Source organism: Thalassophryne amazonica, chromosome 12, assembly GCF_902500255.1.
Source record: "Thalassophryne amazonica chromosome 12, fThaAma1.1, whole genome shotgun sequence".
In the NCBI taxonomy this organism is placed as follows: domain Eukaryota; kingdom Metazoa; phylum Chordata; class Actinopteri; order Batrachoidiformes; family Batrachoididae; genus Thalassophryne; species Thalassophryne amazonica.
This window is the reverse complement of record NC_047114.1, coordinates 38,274,512-38,297,355: the sequence shown is the minus strand read 5'-3', so window position 1 is coordinate 38,297,355 and position 22,844 is coordinate 38,274,512. Positions and strand designations below refer to the sequence as shown.

At 42.4% G+C, this 22,844-nt stretch overlaps 1 protein-coding gene across 3 annotated transcripts in view; it reads right to left on the bottom strand.

Annotated features, from left to right (window-relative positions):
* The window catches only part of LOC117521521 (low-density lipoprotein receptor-related protein 8-like), a 445,771-nt gene that overhangs the window by 24,332 nt on the left and 398,595 nt on the right, over positions 1 to 22,844 (bottom strand). For all 3 annotated transcript variants that reach the window (XM_034182837.1, XM_034182839.1, XM_034182838.1), the window contains exons 10-14: positions 16,489 to 16,660; positions 10,503 to 10,730; positions 5,965 to 6,083; positions 5,491 to 5,630; positions 1,178 to 1,319 (exon numbers count right to left, since the gene is read on the bottom strand). In XM_034182837.1, coding sequence (XP_034038728.1) covers positions 1,178 to 1,319; positions 5,491 to 5,630; positions 5,965 to 6,083; positions 10,503 to 10,730; positions 16,489 to 16,660 — 801 coding nt within the window. The remainder of the gene's footprint in view (positions 1 to 1,177; positions 1,320 to 5,490; positions 5,631 to 5,964; positions 6,084 to 10,502; positions 10,731 to 16,488; positions 16,661 to 22,844) is intronic.

Sequence of the window (22,844 nt, the reverse complement as noted above, 5' to 3'; positions counted from 1 at the left end):
CTGCAACCAAATGTGAGTAAAACACACAGGTAATTGTTTCTAGGGTACATAACTGTGTTTGTATTAGTTCACTAATATGCAAGTTTTGCATTATTTTTTATTAGTTCTGTAACCTTTAGCCAATTTTTAAACATTAATGCTGGAATATCAGCAATCTTCAATAGATAAAATATAGTCTGAAGTTTAATATATATGAAATACATCATATTTAAAACCCATTAAAATTTTGGGGGAATTTTTAATTCGTGGGAACATACATAATTTGAGGGAAATCCATAGCGTATTTCGCCCCAGCAAACGTCAAAATCTGCAGACGCACTTAATAACTAACGGACTCAGATAATAACCATAACTGTACACCATCAGAAACCAGTCACCAGGCAACTCACCTGTCCAAAAGCAGTGCCAGTTGCTTCCAACGATCTCTTTGGTTCCCAATGTTCACCATCGTTGATCTTCTCTTTTTCTCTCGCTCCAAATGACATCTTTTCTTTGCACTTTCTGTGTATATCGCCGGTCTTCCTCGCTTTCTTCCACTTCTACTGTCTCTCTCCTCCATCTTGCCTTCTACAGTTTTAAATTTCTATCCCAGCATGCATCGCAGCTAGCGGTGAAACCCCCCCACGTGACCTGTGACGTCACCCCGATGGCATCCTGGCTTTCAAATTTTTTGGCACGTGCCAATAATTCAGAATTTGCTTTGCTACTGATGAATTTTAATCACATTCAGACTAATATTTTGGGAATCCTTCATATTCACATTAACAAACAAAATTACTTTGGTCCCCATCAAAATTCTAACAGTCGTCTCAATTTCAATATGCTTCCTCCAGCTTTAAGCTTTAAATAGGTTCATTTGCAAGTTCTGAATAATGTGTTTGAAAATCAGGGTGCCGGCATTTTTGACCAGGACTGACCAAAGACATGTCACGAGTTGTAGCACCGAAGTAAACTGTTCACCCTAAATCTGGACTGTCCTATTGGACAAAACCTGGACACAGACCGAGTTCTGACAGATGTGCCACTGCTGCTGTTGCTCTCTGTGCTTTGATCAATACATTCACAAGACTTTCCATCAATTATTCATGTCCCTCGGCCAACAGAAGAAACTTGGTCACAGAGATACGACTCACACAATCACATTGTGGGACGTCGATCCCCTCACTCGTTCACAAACCTTGTGGCTGTCGGAGCCGGTGGAACACCACTATGTCATGGGGGTCATTGAGGTTCTCAGCCAGGGAGTGGATGTCTTGACCGGACAGCCTGTTGACCATGAAGACAGCTGCTTTGTCTCGGTCTGTCCAATAAATACGATCCTGAGATGGATACATGCAGTGAAACAGTATTAGCAGGATTTCACATTTTACAGCATCTTACATGCACAAAAAATGAGATACAACTACTGTAAATCTTCATCAAACAGGGTGGGTTGCCAGGTGTGCACTTTATACGCCAGCTTGTTAGGAGGATAGCTGGATAAAGCTGTTTCATGCCATTTTCACACCCTTTTTTTTTGGAACAGGGGTGATAGGGATGGGTATCGAAAACCAGTTTCTGTTAAGAATCGATAAGAAATCATTCGATCCAACGACATAATAGCCTTCTTGCTTCACGATTCCCTTATCGGTTCACATTATGCCAGAGTGGCAGTTGTTTTTCAGGGTGTGTATTGGGAAAATGATCTTTTCTCTAAGTTGATTGCAGACCCGCTTTTCCTTTGCAGCTTCTGAGAGAAGCAGTGAAGCACTGGGTCTGCAATTTATTCATTAACCCCCTCAAAGCTATTTAAAGATGTCAATCATTAAATAGAGTCACCTTTGTGTGGTTTAAAGTCACTAACTGGGACTCTTGTCTTGTTGCAGGCAAGAAACGAGACTTGGTTCTGTTCCTCTGTTTTTTGGAACTAACTGCACAGCTCCAAACGCTGCGCGGCTCTCTGCCAAGTAAAGTTGGAAAAATAGATTTTGGTCGGCCTTAATTTCAAAGCAAATCGCCGTTTTAAATCAAATGACATCTCTTTCCAAACGCTGTAATATAGAATACAAACTACAACCGACCAAAACCATATTTTTTCCCCAAAATGAGACGTCCTCCGTTTTTATGAATTACACTGATCTTGACGTGCAGCTCAGCGGCAATTAAGTTAAATTTGTCTCATTAATACCTGAAAGGAAATGCTTTTGACAAAAACTACAGATTCTGTTTATTTCTATTTATCTTCAGAGATCAAGGATCCACCACATACAGATTTTATTGATTTTTATTTATGCCCAGAGATCAAGGATCCAGTGATCACGTACAGATTTTACTGATTTTTATTTATGTCCAGAGATCAAGGATCCAGTGACCAATTTCATATTTATTTACTTTAAGACGCAATAAAATGCTGTTGACATAGAAAACCTGTAAAGCCTACGTTTAGTACACAGAAAATTCACAGCAGGTACTGATAAGGGAATTGATAAAGAATAGGATCAATAAGCCAAATCGATAATGGCATCAATATTGATAAAATTTTCTCAATACCCATCCCTAATGGGTGATCATAGTACAACGGCACCCTGTTGAATAGGGGTGTAAGATTGCTTGGGCAAGGTCCTTAATCTCCAAGGTGCTCTTGGTGTGCAGTTGAGCGTCTTTCATGGCAGCATGCTGACGTCAGTGTGTATGCGCATATGTATGAGGCATCACTGTAAAGTGTTTTAAGTGTCTGATCAAATGGAAAAGCGATACAGAAATGCTTTCCATTTACCATCATAGAATGAGCACGTCGCTCAATGCAGAACCCTGAGCCAACAATCTGTATAGCTTCTTTTAGACTCGCTGTTTCGTTTTTTAACTAGAGTTCGCCTTCATATTCATCTTACTTAGATTAATATAGCTCAAGCACATTTATAGTTAATTAACTGAATTTTTTGCTCCATTCCTTGAGTTCACTCCCTCCCTGCTTTTAAAATACACTTAGAGGAACTGACATTTTTCACAGTTGCCTTAGAAACTACAGGCTAATCCTCAGAGAGTGAGGAGGCAATGGGTCTTGTCAAATGCACACGTCTGTGCACGTCAGCAAGATTTCAGTCCCTGAGCAGATATCTCAGTGACACGGTGTTGAATGGTATGGCTGAACTAAAAGGTCACCTCGCTGTTGCAGACAGCAAGAGAAGCTTGAGTCGACTGTGGAGTTCTACCGAGGGAATTTATCATCACTTGAAAAGTTTTACAGCACAACAAATTAAAGTTCATCATTACAATACTTCAAGGTTGTGCTTCATACGTCTTTTTTTTGTCTGGCCAAAAGTCCAAACAGCAAATGTATGCAATTTAGGGCGTCTTCACACATAGCAAGAATGAGGGCGAATGGCGCACAAAAGGAGGAGTCGCATGACATTCGTGAAAAATCGGCGCCGCCTCTAACACATTGTACACCTGTCGCCACAACCAGTCGCGCACACCAGCAACCTAAAGAGAGTGCCCAGTGAGTGCCCTTTCAAACCCTCTCTCGGCAGGTGTCGATCAAATTCCAGGTGCCACACATGAACATCCAATACCACTCGCGGAGCACTTAGGAAATGTGGGACCATTTGCACAGCCAGCACAAAAATAGAGAGCACACGCAACACATGTGGCGTGTGTGTGTGTGTTTCACGGCCCCGCCCCCCAACACATGTGGCATGTGGGGGGAGCACACTTGCATGAAATGCTGGTATGTATGTACAGATGGGGACTGGCCAGCCACATCTGAGTGCACACAGAACGGCAAGGTGCCTCTCAGCTGATTGCCGGCCAGAGACTCACTGACAGCTGGAAATGACTGCTCAGTGCACACGGCGTGTCCCATTAAAACACAGAGACCACACACAGTTTTGTGACATATGTACTGCCGAGGTACAGGGGGAGCTCTGTAGGGAAAAATACGACCAATTAAACAGATGAACCAGCAAAAAACAAAAAACAAAGTTACTCAGTTCTCCTTAAAATTACATCAATTACAAAAAAAGAGGCCACAGAGTTCATATATAATGACACACACACACACACACACACACACACACACACACACACACACACACACACACACACACACACACACACACACACACACACACACACACACACACACACACACACACACACACACACACACCTCAGGGTCACTCACAGGGTCCAGTGAATAAGTCCGTTAATGTAAGTGTCTGAATAAGGCTAAAACATTACAATTTCACAAATAGTTATTGATTTTCAATTTTTCTGTGAATTTAGTGTATTACTAGCATGTTGACTACCCATCACTATGTATTGGTAAATGCTAGTATTGATCATAACTATTAAGAAAAGAAAGAACTAATATCATCATGTTAAAACCTCTTGATGTACAATATTTTTGTTACAGTCTCTTTCACATAAAGGACGTCAGTGTAACGGGTTGTTCTCTATCTCTCTCTCTCGTGTTGTGCTTGACTCCTCCCACTCTCTCCAATCAGGACACGAATTCACAATCTTCAGCATGGGAGGCGGACCCTCTAATCAGTCGGCTAAAACCCGGGCTCTGGCCTGAGTGGCCAGAGTATCCTTTGGCTGTCGGGGGAGGCCTATTGACTACCACATGCACAACACCTCATGCTGGCCTCCTTCACATCAGCAGCTCATTGTCTGGCACTTCTTGGATTAACCTTTTCTTTTCTCAGCTTAGATGCAAAATTGCCCAATGACTTTTTCATTCTTTCTCATTGATTTTCTTTGCTCTTCTTCCCTTTATTCAGCTGATAACATTTTCCTCCTTATAGTGCTCAGCAAACTTTCCTTTGATTTTCCTGTTAATGTACATTTCCTTGTCATTTTGAAGGTCTGAAAGTAAAAATTCTATTTTAAAGCACATGTAGCATTTAATGCATTGATTACAAAATACATAAAAAATGCAAGGAGCTTTTAGAATGGTCAAAAAATAATTTGGATTATTTTGGGATGCAAGACATATGTAAAGTCTTCGTTGGCTTGTAGCCACTAGCTCGTGGGTGCCTTGATAGGGGGTATGTATGTGTTGTTATAGTGCCATAAAGCAATTTGTGTTTCTCCTGATACCCGAAACTCTCATTCAAAGGACAACGGGTTGACATCCCTGAAGTTGCAAGCTTTTTCTGCTACGAGACCCTAGGTGGGGGAGACAGAGCCCCCGTTCTTCCCAAAACAAGTCATTTAGCAATTACAATTACTCCGAAAGTGTAAAATTAAGGTAAAAATTTTGCATAGTTCCCTTTTAACGAATGTGTGCACTGTGTGTGAAAATGACAACTGCATCAGGTGGAAACTTGCAATAATATTTTCAGTGCACTGCGTTGCATCGGGTGGAATACAGCGCCCTACAGGTTTTGATAAACCTGCTCTTCTTTAGACAATGCAAACATGCAGACAACTGTCAAATACTTTGTATTTGGACGCGAGTTTTGCTACACGAGAGGTGTGGACAAATCTACAAAGTAACAGACAAACCTCAAAAACAGCCAGAGCATAAGGATGTCCCAGCCTCTCTGCAGACAACAGGTGTGTTCTGCGGTGAGCTCCATTCAGGTCCACGCTGGCGATGAGGTGCAGCTTAGAATCCACCCAGTAGAGACGCCTGTTGGCTACATCTGAGGAGAGACACAATTTTCCTGAGCTGAGGAGGAATTGATTGCCATCACTGTAAGCACTCTGGTACTCTGACCAACAAATCCCTTTAGGCGATATTGATTTAAAATTTCAGATTCTTACAATTAAATTGGTACTCTGACTTTTGAAACCCATTCAAAAACCATCCCAAAGCAAATGGGATAACATCATAAATCTCATAAACGTCTGACACACTGTATCAATTTTATCCGACCTTTATCCAGAATTTGTGAAGTGCTTTTACAGAACTGCACATTTAGGGACACACAATGTGCACTGTGTAAGACACAACATAGTGACAAGCTGTTCACTCACCCAGAGTGATTCCATTGGGCCACTCAATGTTATCAGCTACCAGCACTCGTCGGTCCACTCCATTCATGCCGGCCTTCTCGATCTTAGCCCGTGTGCCCCAGTCTGACCAGTACATGAAGCTGGTTTGAACAAAGCAAGTTACCTGCATTATTATGGAGTGATTCGGAAAGTGAATGCAGTAGTGTTAAAGTGCACAGAACACTATTTTGGTAAGTTCAAAATTATATGAAATGACTTTTGCGCTAATCTTCAAATAACCTGCCATTAAAGCAATATTTAAAGCTGCTTCTACAGGTTGCATTCTTTAGGTCCTTGAGATGGCATTCACTCACTACACAATAATTGTATGTACATAAATTGTATACACAGACGATTTCATGTGAATCATGCGCACAACATGCACTTAACATATGTGTATAATGTATGTTATCGTTCAAATAGCTGCCTCTGTTCGCTGCATTTAAAGGCTATACAATGAAAAGGCAATCCACTAGGGGGCAGATTAGAGTCTACTGCTGCGTTCCAGGAAATATGTAAATAAGTAAGTGAAAGCAAACCCAAAATAAATCTAAATGAACAGCCAAAGTTGAAAAACAAAGCCAAAAGAAATTCTGATTGTAAAAAATAAGCAGCCTGTTAACATTGATCTAATCTTCGTGCCTGACATGTAAATTTTTATTAACCTGTATTTATTTTATAGATTTTCACTATAAGCATTCAGTTTGGAATAGTAACCTCTGGTTTTGGAAGAAGTCTTCACTTTCTGTTATAAAAGAAACCTACAATGGACCATCATTACCATCCTGTGACAATCTGCTCCACAATGTCAACAATTCTAGAACTCTACATACTTGATATGACTGGTAAAGTGGAGTATGAGGACATGCAATTTGAGTTTGTGAAACATCATGCTACTGACATGGTTGCTGAACTGATGCATGATGTCATATCAAATTATGTGTTCATGTGGCTCCCTGGTGTATATATATATATATATATATATATATATGCAGTCTTGACACAGAAGGAGCGTTCGATGAGATCCCCCATTCATCTCTCATTCTGTTCAGGAATGTAATTGGCAGTATCCTGGAACATGTGTCCTGGTATTCTCGCATCATTGTGCAAGTGAAGTGGGGTAGCAATATCATCCCGCCTAACAATGTTTATGAGTACTAGGCAAGGAGGACTATCCTCACCAATGTTATTTAACTTGTTTTCACCATGACTTAGTGACCTTGTTATGTAACAACATAGAGTGTGTCCGGAAAGTATTCACAGCACTTCACTTTTCCCTAATTTCGTTGTTACAGCCTTATTCCAAAATGGAGTAGAATATTTTCCCTCAAAATTCCACAACACCCCATAATGACAACATGAAAAAAGGTGTTTTTTGTTGAAATTTTTGCATATTAAAAAAAACTAATAAATTACGTGTACATAAGTATTCACACCCTTTGCGCAATACTTCGTTGATGCACCTTTGGCAGCAATTATAGCCTTGTCTTCTTGAATATGATGCCACAAACGTTACACACCTATCTTTGGGCAGTTTTGCCATTCCTCATTGCAGCACCTCTCAAGCTCCATTAGGCTGGATGGGGAGCGTCGGTGCACAGCCATTTTCAGATCTCTCCAGAGATGTTCAATTGGATTCAGGTCTGGGCTCTGGTTCGGCCACTCAAGGATATTCATAGAGTTGTCCTGATGATGACCAGTCATTGCTGCATTCATCTTCCCTCAATCCTGACTAGTCTCCCAGTTCCTGCTGCAGAATAAATATCCTCACAGCATGATACTGCCACCACCATGCTTTACTGTAGGGATGGTGCCTGGTTTCCTCCAAACATGAAACCTGGCATTCACGCCAAAGAGTTTATCAGACCAGAGAATTTTGTTTCTCATTTTCTGAGAGTCCTTCAGATGTGATTTGGCAAACTCAAGGCAGGCTGCACTGGGCCTTTTACAAAGGAGTATTGCATAGTTCCCCTTTTTTTTTTTAGTTTTACAAAGTCTGGTCACTCTACCATACAGGCTTGACTGGTTGATTGCTGCAGAGATGGTTGTCCATCTGGAAGGTTCTGTTGTGTGGGCCGCTGAAGAGGAGGTACTGCTGGCCCACCACCACCAGAGGGCACCCGGCCTGGAGTGCGGGCTCCAGGCACCAGAGGGCGCTGCCGCCTCACAGGAGCAGCCAGGGTGACAGCTGACGCTCATCATCTTTGACAGCTGTCACCATTCATCAGGATCAGTGTTGGTATATCAGCCAGACGACATCTCCACCTCTTTGCCGAGATATCGTTCTACCTTGAAGGTAACGTACCTCAGCTGACTGTGAGACAGTATCCTTTTGTTACTTGAGCGTTGTATTGTGAACTACTTTTCCAACGAGAGGTGGAGGTAGCTTTCCTGCCATACGGATTGCTGGGTGCAAACGCGCCCTCATTTAACTGCTTTTTGTTCCTCGCCAGCAGTACCAGATCCGACACGCGGAGGCAGTGGCCACCTGGGAGTTCGGGACTTGGCGGCTCCAGTATTCCCGGGGTCTGGTGGCGGAGGAAATCGTGTGGTTCCGGTTCTGCTTTGGACAGGTGTCTCCTATCTTCGAGCCTGCCCACACGACACCTTTGTGATTTGACTCCTGTCTAGTGTTGTAATCTGTTGTATTGGTTGTGCACATTCGCAACAGTAAATTGTTGTTATTTGACCTACTCCATTGTCCGTTCATTTGCGCCCCCTGTTGTGGGTCCGTGTACCTACACTTTCACAACAGGTTCTCTCTCCACAGATGAAAGCTGGAACTCTGACTGAGTGATCATCGGGTTCTCAGTCACCTCCCTCACTAAGGCCCTTCTTCATCAATCGTTCAATTCAGACGGGTGACTAGTTCTAGGAAGAATCCTGGTGGATCTGAACTTCTTCCACTTGCAGATGATGGAGGCCACTGTGCTCATTTGGACCTTCGAAGCAGCAGAAATGTTTCTGTACCTCCCAGATGTGTACCTTGAGTAAATCTTGTCTCAGTGGTCTACAGACAATTCCTTTGACTCCATGCTTGGTTTGTGCTCTGACATGCACTATTAACTGTTGGAACTTATATGTAGACAGGTGTGTGCCTTTCCAAATCATGTCAAATCAACCAAATTTACCCCAGAATGATTACTGGAAACAGGATGCACCTGAGCTCAATTTTGAGCTTTATGGTAAAGGCTGTGAATACATAGTAAAATCACCAGTGTTAAATTAACACTGACAGTGAACATATGGTCCCACTCTGGTCAGAGTGGGACCATATGTACACTAGCAGTGTTTAACACTGTCAGTGTTAGTTTTACACTGGTGATTTTACTGTGCACTTATGTACATGTGATTTCTTCTGGGTTTTTTCATTCATTATTTGTTTTATATAACGGCTAAAATAGATCCTTGTCATTTCATATGATATTAATTTATAAACAACAGAAAATGGACTTACATTTTGGTGCATCACTGCAATGACTTTGTATATTTCCAGAAATAAAGACGTTTGTGTACAATCCTCACTCCAGCAAAAAATCGTGTCTGACATCAACAATCCAACACAAACTTTAAATACGAGTCCAGAAATAATTCTGACAATGTCATCCGCAATGCTGTGCACCAACTTTGTGTACTCCCCCCCCCAAAAAGACTGTGTACTTCCTCAGTGCAGAGAAAAAAATCACATCAGAAATTAGTCCAGCTTTTCATTCTAACTTCCTCCTAACAGCTCTTCATGCATCCACACGGCTTACAGCGCAGTGGATTTGTTTTGTGTGTCTGCACGCCCATGTTGTGTGTGCGCACCTGCGTGTTAGGTGTGTGCGTGTGCGTTATGTGTGTGCGCGTGTGCGTGCTGTGTGTGTTGCGTGTGTGCGCGCAGAGTGCAATGGTACCAAATGTATGGAACCAAATGTGCACCCTAATGGAACAAAATTGCACTCTAAATGCAACGCAACACAAATGCGACAAATAATCCATGTCACGTGACATAAAAAGCACCAATCAAATGACAAGGATCCACTCAGCTGTTATATACAACATAATAATGTGGACTAAAATGCCAGCCTCAGGTTAGGCTAGTGTGTGTTTAATTGGGTTTAGCTGTTTTTATCTGTGTTTATTTGCATCTAGAAAGCTGTTGCAGCAAATACTGACACAAATTTATGAAACTTCTCAGGTTAAAGCTGATCTAGGACAGAATTTCTAAAAACTATCATGTCAGGTGGCAAAATGGGTCATTTGTTCCTCTAGATGTTCATGTACTGTAAAAATAAATAAATAAATAAATAAATAAAAGAAGCTCCCTCATGTTTATGGTCAGGAGTAAAGATTAAGGTCAGTTCAAACACTAGTTCCTGTAAGTGTATTAAAAAAAACTGGAGAGAGAACGACCTCTGACTTCCAAGGTAACACCTTTTGTAATGACATACAAAATGACATTTGTTATTGTGATTTAAATGAGACTACTGGTACTTAGACCTGCACAAATGAACACAAACACATCCTATCCTCCTCACCCATGATGAGGATCCAGCGCTATGGCTCGAGGTTCGCTAAGGTCAGTGTCGATGAGGACACGCCTCTTGGTGCCATCCACTGAGGCCACTGAGATAGATTTGTCTCCAGAGTCAGTCCAGTACAGATTGTGTTGGAGCCAGTCCAGAGCCAGGCCAACCGGGGTTTGCAGTGATGAATCCACAAGTGGAACCTGCTGAGACGGGTCACTGGCCTCATGGATGAAGGCACTGGATGAGGATGGGAGGAAGAAAGACAAAATAAATAAAATTAAAATAAAAGAACAGAAAGTACAGCATTATGGGAGGTGATGGGGGGTGCATGGAGGGAGGAAATTATATGACGGGAGGAAAATATGTACAGGATAATCTACGACAAGCCAGATCCTACTGCAAAATCAACATCATGGGCAATGATACTGATGGTCTGAGGACTCAGATTTACTTTATAACTCTCTATGCCATTATATGGAAGTGGCTACTGCCACAGTAATGTATCAATAGGAGCGCCATTTGTTTATTGACATAGAGCCAATCATATTCCACATTACATAGGGCATAGACTGTAAACAATCCTAATCCGGTTACTCCACTGCCACAGTACTGTGTCCAAAATGGATTTATGAATGAATGTGAAATAAAATGGAACCTATTCTCCATTCTCAACCTATTCTCAAAATGGGTAAGAAGTCAATAACAGACAGAATGGGCAGAACGATTTATGTGAGAGTCACTCATTGGCACAGAAGAAATGGTAGCATCTGATTGGTGCTGTGTCAATAGACAAAAGATTATGTTCATGACAGTACTGTGGCAGTAGCCATTGCCTTATTTTATTAGATGGCAACTTACCAAGAAACATATAAGAAACACTGTGAAATATGTACAAATGGAACTGCAACCAGAGCAATGTTAGAATTCCTGAAAATATGTGTTTACATCTGCTGTAATAAATCTAAGGTGGAGGTTTGCCACAAAAAATATCCATCTGATCAGGTAAACGGCCAGCTGGTGAGGCAAATGGCACGTCCACCATGTGTGTTATAGTCCACATGACATGATGTCCTTTGGCGCACCGCTTGCCGACTGGCCAGAGACAGCTGGACACGTGGACCCTGTGTGTGGCTGGCTGATGTGTTCATGATGTCAGCACACCAATTCATTCATGTCAGTTCATTAATTTCTTGTTTTCGTCCATGGACATGGTTCATGAGCAAAAAAGGAACAGAAGGACAATAATTCTTGTATTGCCTGCTCTTTGTAACAATAATTTAATATTTTAACAGATAAGATGAAATCCATTTGTTTCGTCATTTCCAACACAGAATGTCAAGTCATCAAGCATCAATTGAACATCATTACCAGTACCATGATTGTCTTACATTTAAACAGTACATTCATTGGTCGTATAATGTTCTGTGCTCTCTCTCTCTCATTATGTGGTCCTTACACATTTTCTTGGATTTCTGTACATATGCACAGCATTTAACTGCTTCCGCAGCTGTGTGAGCGAGATGTGGTATCATACCTCACGTGGTCGCACTATGTTCGTGAGCGTGCACAAAAGCATTGCCACGGGATTGTACAGCATCCGTACACGGCTGTCCAACCATCTGTCCCTCCCGACAGCGGCTGAAATTTTTTTGGGGTTCAGCAATTCTGCCTTTTTTGGCCTCATTCACGCAGCTTCGTCTTATGTGTGAAGTTATGGCAGTCCCAAAGAAAAGGAATCAAAACTGAACTGAAGGATTTGCTCAAGTATCCTCTCACACCTGTGCCATACATTATTGGCACAACTGACATCACACATAGAACGGAGTGATTTCAGGTTCACGGTCTTGGTAATGGACAGTTTGACACATGGATAGAAGTAACTGAGACTTGATCCCTCGATCAAATGTTGATTGATGAAGAGCTAAGATATGGTCTGCCCAAAATATATAATATCATCCAAAAACAACTAACATGAAAAACTAAATACCCTTTAGTTAGTCTGTCAACCAAGCAACAAATGACATTCTTTAAGAACTGGGTTCAATTAGAATGAAATGCACCATGCTTGACCAGTGTTTGTTGTGCTGTATCTAACCACCAAATGTATCCAACAATGTAGAAGTGTTTAACAATGTGTATATAAGCACAAATGTTATATAAGCAGACTCCTTTTATGTTTAATTTTCAGTTTTTATATATTTTTCAGATTTTCCCCATGTTATCTGTATTCTTGTTTTGTTTTTGGTTTTGAGAAGAAAAATAAATAAATAGTAAGTTCCAAAAAATAAACAATACACTGCAGCGAAGAGACAGGATTATGGGGGGGAAAAAAAAAATCCCGAATCATGTGGAAAGCACTGCCTGACTGGCTGGTCAGATATGTACCAGAAGCAGCATTCACCAAAAAATAGACTAGGCATGTATTCTCAGTATAGCAGAGAGCCACTGGTGAAATCCCGAGCATCGTCAAGAACAGCCGCACCTCTGGTAGCTGTGGTGCAGTTGTAACATGACATTATTGGAATTTAGTGGCTAAGTTATACACCAAGACCCCAATCCAAATCACAAGAGCAACCCCACCTGTAATCGCTGTAAAAGAAAAAAAATTGACTCTGTCAAAGTCCTGATTTGACCCCATTGAGTTGCTGTGGTACAAACAAAGGGGTCATCGTCAAAAACCTTGTGCGATGTCAAATACTGAAGATATCAGAACATTGGATGTGTATCATTTATTACGTGTAGAGGGCAGCTTCCGTTTCACATGCTAATGCAGGAGTTGAAAATGTGTGGGCAAATTTTTCTTAAAGAAATCTTTCCATGAACATATTTGACATGTACGTGTGACAAATTGATGATAATAGACATAATTAGGAAGGGGAGCTCTCACACAAGTCGACACTAATTCTTCATTTTTCACTTTGCTGTGAGCAGAGGTGGACACTGGGGGCAATACGTGAGCCGTAGCATCAGGCTGTGTGCTGAGCCAGTTCACCCAGGGGTCAACGTCCTTCATAGATGGACCACTTATGAGAAGAGACAAGGTCTCACTCAGGGGTCACCCTGCTCGCTAATGATTTGACTCTGACAGAGGTGTGAAGTGAGGGGCGCGTGGCTGTGCTCCCAAACAGGAATTTCAATTTTAGTTTCCCCAGAGATCTCTCAACATCCATTTCAGAAAATGAACAGAGTGCTCCAATTAGAATGTACGATGGGGACAAGGTGTAGATGGGATGACAATAGGATGGGCGGAATTAATCTAAAATAATAGTTGGCCTAAGCACTACCATTCAGGCTCAAAATGATTAAATGCCAAAATCATCAAAAGCCCGAACACGTACTCTCAATAAGTCATCACGGTACAAATGGTCTTGTTAAATGATCCTGCACAGCAAATGCATTTAATTACTCATGATATCCAGGCCGTATCTAAAGCAAGGTCTGTCAAAAGTTAAGCAATGTTCTGGTGAGAAAACCAAGGTGTATTATTAATCTGAGATTACAGTGTTACAGAAGACTGTCATGTCAATAGCTGTGTTTACACGGAGATGAATAATCAGTTCACTGCACCAGCTGATAAAACAAACGTTCACATGACCATATTAGTTTGAATGAAATGATTAAAATTTCATCCACAATGAAAATACTGGTTTAAATCGTTGATGATCCAGCTGAAAGGAAAACATCAGCCTTGTAAATGTTTGACTGGATTACTGTGTAGGGTTTTTTTTCCACTATAATTTCAGGCTGTTTCTCTCTTGGCTGCACAGTTTGTTCTGTTCATGTCCAGAAGCGATGGGTCTATTCGCCCTATTGAGATATCCCATAATCCCTTGCGGACCAGAGAGTCGCTGCAGTCTAAACAACATAGAGAATCCACATGACGACAACTGCAAATGAACATTATACTACCAAAATGTATTTTTTTTATGCTTTTTGTTACGTTAATGAGAGACTGCATGCATGAGACCCTGAAAACGTGCTAAAACAAATATTCCAAATAATCTGTGACTGCTATGTTTAACCTGTGCAGAATTTAATAAACGCAAACCGAATTTCATACATCTTATATATATTACTCTGGAACAAACTGAACAAACAGTGCTGTAAAGGACAATAAGCAGGACGTTAAAGAGCAAACTTCACTTTCCCCCAGAACAACATGAACAGGAAGCGATCGCGGCTCACAGAGACTCCATTTGAAAATAACAGAGAAACAACCTGAGCTTGTTGTGCGGTGAAATGTCCTAACAGATCATCTAAGACATCTCTGTTGCAACAGGACAGAGCAGTCTTGTTTGAACCCCTGCGTGATTACGCTGGATTTGACCACTTCCAGGGACAGCCTACCGTTGTGCAATACAACGATTTGTTAAATATATATGCTAGTGGTTTAGCAATTTCTGGAATTATCTGCTTTACTAAGGCCATATGTACAGTGGTCCCTCGCTATAATGCGGTTCACCATTCACAGCCTCACAGTTTTGTGGATTTTTTTTAGTCCAATTTTGCATGCTTTTTTATTTTATTTTATTTTTTTTTACAGCGCATTGTGTTCTGCGTCCTCATCAAGCAGGCCGGTCGCGGCACCGCAAAGGGAGAGTACGCGCATTGTGTCCTGCGTGTCTGTTTATAAGAATCTTGTCACCCAGAAGAAAAAAGAGCGCCAACAACTACCCATAACTGTGTTCTTCACTCGGAAAAAGACACCTGCACCGAGGCCTTTAGTGGAAAAAAACGTGACAGCGGAGCAGTGCCACAACGAAGAGGCGCGATCAGAGGAACTCTGAAATAGTGGTCAGTCACTATTAATAATTTCTTATGTGTCCAACCTCGTAGGTTGATGGTTAAAATTAAATTCGTTAGTTCTAAAAGCCATCATAATATTTACAGGAAAACGTTCTATTTTTATTTCTCAAACAAATGTTTGGGCCTGAAAACAGGTTGGTCTTATTTTTCTACTAAGGTTTGAACTTTGAGAGTGTTTACACACAAGAGAAAAGTGAGAAAATGTTAATGCCTGTTTGAGAAAAGTGTATAAAGTGTGTAGTGAGGGGTTTTACAACCTTAAAACGTCTAGAATAATTGTAAAAAATAATGCTGACTACTTCACGGATTTCGCCTAACTCCTGTGATAAACGAGGGACCACTGTACACAGTTGACTTTTTACTTTTACATGTGCTGACTATCATAATAATTTCCCTCTCATCAACCGGGCCAAGAAACATAGTATATGGATTTCTCTCAATTAATTGCTGGATTCCCATGTAGTATGTGGGAAAACCAGCAATGGGGTTATGCTCCGGGAGTATTAAGGACCCCGGAGCCCATACTCCCGGAGCACTCCCCACAGGGTGCCTCGAGGGACACAGTTGAACGCCTTCTCCAGATCCACTAAACACATGTGGACTGGTTGGGCGAACTCCCAACTGAACTCCCAAAATGGAGATGATTTCAAAAATATAATTCGGTGTATTCAGTATGCTAATGTTTCTTTAAGTGCAAGACTGATTGTCAAATCCAACACAAACATCAATGCATCTATTTTCTATACCCACTTAATGTAATTAAATGTCTCGGGGGGGGGGGGGGGGGGCTTGCTGGAGCCTATCCCATCAGTCATAGGGCGTGTTACAATGGGTTACAACCTGGACAGGACCAGTCTGATGCAGGGCCAGGGATAGACAGACAAACACATTCACACCTGCATGCACACCTACATACAATTCAGAGTTTCCAATCCACCTAACCTGCATGTCTTTGGATGTGGGAGGAACCTGGAGCACCCACAAAGAACCCACTCAAACACAGGGAGAACATGCAAACTTCACACAGAAGGGCCAGAGGTGGGGAGCGATCCCATGACCCTCTTGCTGTGATGCAACAGTGCTAACCACTAAGCCACCGTGCTGTCCCAACAAATATTGTATTTAAAACTTTCTACCATGAAATTTGGATTCTACCAACTGAACAATGAGGATTCTGTTCTTGTCATACCTGTAGATTTTCCGGTGGAAGCGGTCGCACCAGAACACGCGGTTATTGGCGACATCCAGGTCCAGAGCCACAGCATTCTTCTGTGTGGAAACCACCTGACTGTAGTCACGTTTCACCAGGTCAATGCGTCGTATCTCATGCCGGTTGGTGAACAGTAAGTAAGGACTCTTTCCTACATACAGGAAACAAGAGGACTTTCATGTAATCAGCTAAATGACAAACAAGCATGAATGACCTGGTTGAATGTAGAGCACAAAATGTAGCACAGACTGTCAGTGTGTCAAATTCTACGAAACAGACCGAATGAAGATCATATCAAAAGGTAGGTGAGTTGGACTTCAATTCTGGAAAATCAAATCAGCTCCTCTGACTTCCTGTTAAAAGCAATGCATGACTTACAGGTCAGCAATGGCCCAGAAGAGCAGTCATCCCCAAATAATAGGGGTGTAATGATTCATCTACTACATCAATGTATCCATTTATATTCCTACGATCCAACTACATTGAACTGTGCTTGACAAGATGGCCTTCCGGACGACATATATCGATCTAATATCATTTTAAAAGGTAAGAAATCGATTTTATCAATACTAGGAAATAACACATTGGATTTAAGCACAATAGATTTTATATGGATGTGTTTTGTTAGCACATTTAATGATAAAGATGTTAAATGTTACTTGAATCAGTCTGCCTGTCTGTGACGTCATCACAGACAACAAAACATAGTAAAAACTAGAAGCACTCAGAGAGTGCAAAGAGATTCCCTCCTTGGCACAGTGATCTATTCAACAATTCAGTGTTACAACCAAAACTATGATACATACGCTTTTCTTTCCTGTATATTTGACATCCTTGACCATGAAAACATACCACTAGAACTTGGAATCACTTTTATGTCTTTATTAGTTCAAAAGTTATTGTATAAAAACAATTTTTTTGGTAATGGCGGTTTTCTTCTGATCCAGCTCCATAACATTTGAAGCTACATCAAATCTGATGACACCTTACTGAATCAGTACAGATTCAGCTACAATTTGGTGTTAGTTGTGCATCTCTAGCTTCATTTGTCACCTCACACTGACACATTTTCTATTTTCCCTATATTTTTGCATATTCTGGATCTGTGGAGTTAGAAACTAGAATGTCAAAATTCCCCCTATCCCGCAATGGTGAAGAATCCTTTCAAAAATTCCTGGATCCGGATCGTGATCCAGATCACCACTAAAATTGAATCACTTGTTCCTCTTGTCATTTCGAACCACTCCACAAAATTTCATCAAAATCTGTTAAAAATGTTTTGAGTTATCCTGGTGACAAACAGACAGACAGACAAACAAACAAACAAACAAACAAACACGATCGAAAACATAACCTCCTTGGTGGAGGTAATTATCAAGCCACTACTGTGGTCCAGTGTGTGTGGAAACACTTTGGCTTTTGCAAAGACAGAGATGTTCTTAATAAGTCGCTCGCTGTTTGTAGGATATTTAAAAGTCAAATAAAATACCACAGCAACACGACAAATCTCTCCAATCGTCTATACTAAGGCGCCATGGGATTTCACACAACGTTGAATGAGCAGCAAGAACAATGTATGTGACAATTACCTCTCATCACATTGATCCGGAGAGGAATATGAAGACCTATCTATCCAGGTATTTATTTCACAATCATACTCATTGAATTTTTGGCTAAAAAGTTTCTGAACCGATTTCAAGTCACTGAATCATTTTGGATCGGAAAGCCCTAAATGAACCAACATCACCCTTAATCATATCGGCAATCATCAATCGTGAAATTAATCGAATCATTGTTAAAATGAATCGTTACAGCCTTACCAAATAACATGGTCACAACAGATAAACAGCAAAGGCAGCATAACACAACTGCAAACTGTGCAGTGTTAAACTTAAGCGTGTTCTGCTTTAGAAGGATCTGAATATAACTGTATGTGACAAGGAGTTATGGCTCTAACTGCCCCATAATACAGCATTATTCAAATAAGGAGAAAAAATATTAGGTTTTCATGCTGTATACGTGACACTGATGAGAAATGCTGCAAATCCAGGAATGATGAGACGTCCCACCCAGTAATAACAGAGGTGTCACTTCAATGTCAGAAAGTATTGCTGTATAATGTGTTGTGGCACATTTGCAGCCCTGAAATCAATATTCTGACACCTTTTCACACAGATTAAAAGCACAAAGCTTGAACCATACAACCCAAAATCCTTCCGTAACAAGATTAAAGAGACAATAATCCTCCATTAAAACTAACAGGTCTATTGATCAGTGTACAGTACTGTGCAAAAATGGTGCATATGATAGATATTAGAGGGTGACACGGGAGTAGATTTTCACTCCTGTCTCATCCAGTCCCGTCGCCAGATCTCAGTCTTAAGGGGGGCTTATGAAATCCACCAGGTGGGCACCACTATTAATAGCTTATTTTTGCTTATTTTCACTATTCACGCAGCCATAATACCTCACAATAATCATCACATTAACCATGACTGGACCAGCACACTCTCTCTCTCTCTCTCACACACACACACACACACACACACACACACACACACACACACACACACACACACACACACACACACACACACAAGTACAAATAACGTATTAGATCACACGCAGCACCTCGAACTAAACAAACAAAAAAACACCACGGCGGGTGCATTTCAAAGCAACCAACAGAGGGGTAGCTACCAATTGCCAACACACACACACACACACACACACACACACACACCGCCACCACCACACCCGTCGCTATGGGCGGGCCCTAGGGGGCAGTGCCCGCCCACTGATATGCTTGGGCCCACCCCGGCCTGCCCACCCAAGCCAGATCACAGTCACAGATCTCAAATAAATAAATAGATAAATACGAGGTCTATTAGAAAAGTATCCGACCTTATTATTTTTTTCAAAAACCATATGGATTTGAATCACGTGTGATTACATCAGACATGCTTGAACCCTCGTGGGCATGCGAGAGTTTTTTCACGCCTGTCGGTTATGTCATTCGCCTGTGGGCAGTCTTTGAGTGAGGAGTGGCCCACCCTCTCGTCGATTTTTTTCATTGTTTAGGAATGGCTCAGAGACTGCTGCTTTGTTTGATCAAATTTTTTTCAAAACTGGAAGGCACAACTGAGTGGACACCATTCGATAAATTCAGCTGGTTTTCGGTAAAAATTTTAACGGCTGATGAGAGATATTGGTCTGGTAGTGTCGCCGTAAGGACGGCCCACGGCGCCTGACAGCGATCTGCGCTTCGAGGCGGCAGCGTCTCGCCGTTTCAAGTTGAAAACTTCCACATTTCAGGCTCAGTTGACCCAGTAAGTCGTCAGAGAACAGAGAACTTTGAGAAGAAGTCAGCATGAGGAGTTTATTCGGACATTCCATTGTTAACGGACATTTTGTAATGAAAGAACGTGTGGGCAGAGTCGCATGTCGGGCTGGACCCGACCGCGGGGGGTCGCGACAGGAAAAACACCTCCGTTGGAAACCTTAACGGGCAAGTTGGAACATGCCCAAGCTGTTAAACAATTTCTCAGTTACTCACTTGTTGAAAGCCATCAAAAGCCGCCTGAATTTTACAAATGGTTTTCAACACGGAGGTATTTTTCCTGTCGTGGCGCGCACAGATTTGCCGAGTCGTCACGGAAACGACTCAGCGAATTTGCGCGCACGTCTTTCATTACAAAATGTCCTTAAACAGTGGAATGTCTGCATAAAGTCCTCATGCCGGCCTCTTCTGAATCTTCTCTGTTCTCTCACGACGTCCTGGGTGAATTAAGCCTTAAATTAGGATGTTTTCAGGTCGAAACAGGCCGACGACGGCGCCTGGAAGCGCTGCGCGACGTCCCGCTCCATGGGAAGTCCTTACACCGACAGAAACACGCCATAATCTCTCATCAGCCGAAAACCAGCTTAATTTCTCGAATAGTGTCCACTCGGATATTCCTCACAGGTCCAGAAAAAATTTTGATAAAGCAACGCGCGCCGTCTCGAGCAGCGTGTGAAACAAAGGAATTCAGCCGAGAGGGCGGGACCACATCTCACTCAAGGCCTGCCCACAGGGAAATGACGTCACTGACACACGTGAAAAAACTCACCCATGCGCACGAGGGTTCAAGCATGATTGGTGTAATCGCACGTCATTCTAATCCATATAGTAAAAAAAAATAAAAGGGTCGGTTTATTATCTAATAGACCTCGTAAAATCCTAATTTCATTTTATTGTACTTGCTTTGGGTTAAAACGGCCAGTGTTGCATAATCACTAAGACATTAAGTATATTAAAACTGTGTGAGTTTGTTGGAAAGTTTGTCTACGTATGTAATCACGTCAGTGTTGCCCAGCAACAATCAGTTACCACGTTTATGGGGGGAAACGAAGTGTGAGTTTTTGCCAGCAGACAGCAGCTAGTTTTTGTGCTTTCCTAAATGTGGATATACGTAACTGGTTTAAAACCCCAACATCGATAACTTCGGATAAACCAACACATGATGTCGTTGGCAAAGAAAACCCTGGACCCATTTCTACCTCCGTGGATCGTGCACTGACACAGGGTGGACAAAAGAGAGGACAGCGCTGGCACTCTACTCAAAGTAGGTCCAAATTTTTATTTTGTGTGTGTGTGTGTGTGTGTGTGTGTGTGTGTGTGTGTGTGTGTGTGTGTGTGTGTGTGTGTGTGTGTGTCAGAGGCGACTGCAAGGGAAGCTCAGCTTCTCCTAAATTGTCAAAAAATAATGTTAATATATATCCATTCCTATATTTAAGGCTGGCCGCATTTTCCAAAAAAAAAAGAAAAAAAAAAAAAAAGGTTGAGACAGGGCAGTTTATTCTAAATGAAAGAATTAATTAATAATTTTTACAGCCAGTTTTCTTGGGAAATGTCAGAGGACAAATACATGAACATTTCCAACTCACTGAATATTTCTTAGACTTCATTTATATCAATCATTCAGAAATACAAACAGTGTGGTACTTTATGGTAAATTTGTCTCAGGGAGGCAGTTCTCAAAAACTAAATGTCCACGCTGGAAGGAGATGAGTGAGGGAAGCCACAAGACACAACTGTTGTGTGGGCCGCTGAAGAGGAGGTACTGCTGGCCCACCACCACCAGATGGCGCCCTGCTTGGAGTGCGGGCTTCAAGCACGAGAGGGCGCCGGAGCCACTGGGAGTGACAGCTGTCACTCTTCATCAGCACCAGCTGTCACTCAGTCAACTCATCACCATCTCCATAAAGGCCGGACTGCGACTCCACCTCCTTGCCGAGAAATCAGCTACCATTCAGGTAATTTTCTCTGCTGACTTAAAACATTGAGTAATAATCTGAACTTCTTTGCAGCCGTTTTCCTGTGGTTTCCTTATCTGTGGGATTGGCGTTTGGTGTGATCAGCGACGGCTTCGCTTCACACTCCAACCAGATAAGTGGTTAGACAGGAGCTGCACAAGTGTGTGATTGGAGGTGGAGGTTCTCCCTCCTCATTGTGTACAGACTGTGGGATTACTGAGTGTGCGACCTCACACTCATCAGGACTGTCTCTGTTCTCTGCCAGCAGTACCGGGTCTGACTGCTGAAGACAGCGGCCACCTGGGGCGCAGGGCTTGGCGGCTCTGGTGTTCTTCAGCTCCGTTGGCGGTGGAAGCTGTGTGGGATCCGGCTCCTCTCGCCAGGCGTCTTCTATCGTCGAACCTGCCCACACGTCACCTGGTGTATGACTGACAGTCACCATATTGTTATTGTCTGTACGTCGTTGTGCGATTCACAACATTAAATTGTTACTTTTGGCTTATCCATTGTCCGTTCATTAACGCCCCTTGTTGTGGGTCCGTGTCACGACACTTTCACAACAGGATTTCTCGGCCAGCGTCATGGATCCCGAGGGGCGTCAACCATCGCTTGAACAGCCAATGGAAGAGCGAGGTGCACAGGCGCCAGCAGGAGGCGTGTTGGGTGAGCTGCAGTGCATCTTAACCGCCTTTACCGCTCGGTTGGACTTAGTTACCGAGCAGAGCAGTGTTCTCAATCGTAGGATGGAGGCTCTCCCCGCCCAGGTGGAAGCGCATGCTCAGGGCACTGCTGCAGCACCTCCTCCTGCTGACCGTGTGCCAGAATCAGACATTCCGCTAGTCGTTCAACGAACCCCCCCACCTTCCCCTGAAACATACATAAGCCCTCCGGAGCCTCCGGAGTGTGGAGACGTGCGTGGACTTCTTGATGCACTGCTTGCTCGTCTTTTCACAGCGTCCCGTCATGTACGCATCAGACGCTAGCCGGGTGGCTTATGTGATCAATTTGCTTCGAGGAGAGGCACACACCTGGGCTATGGC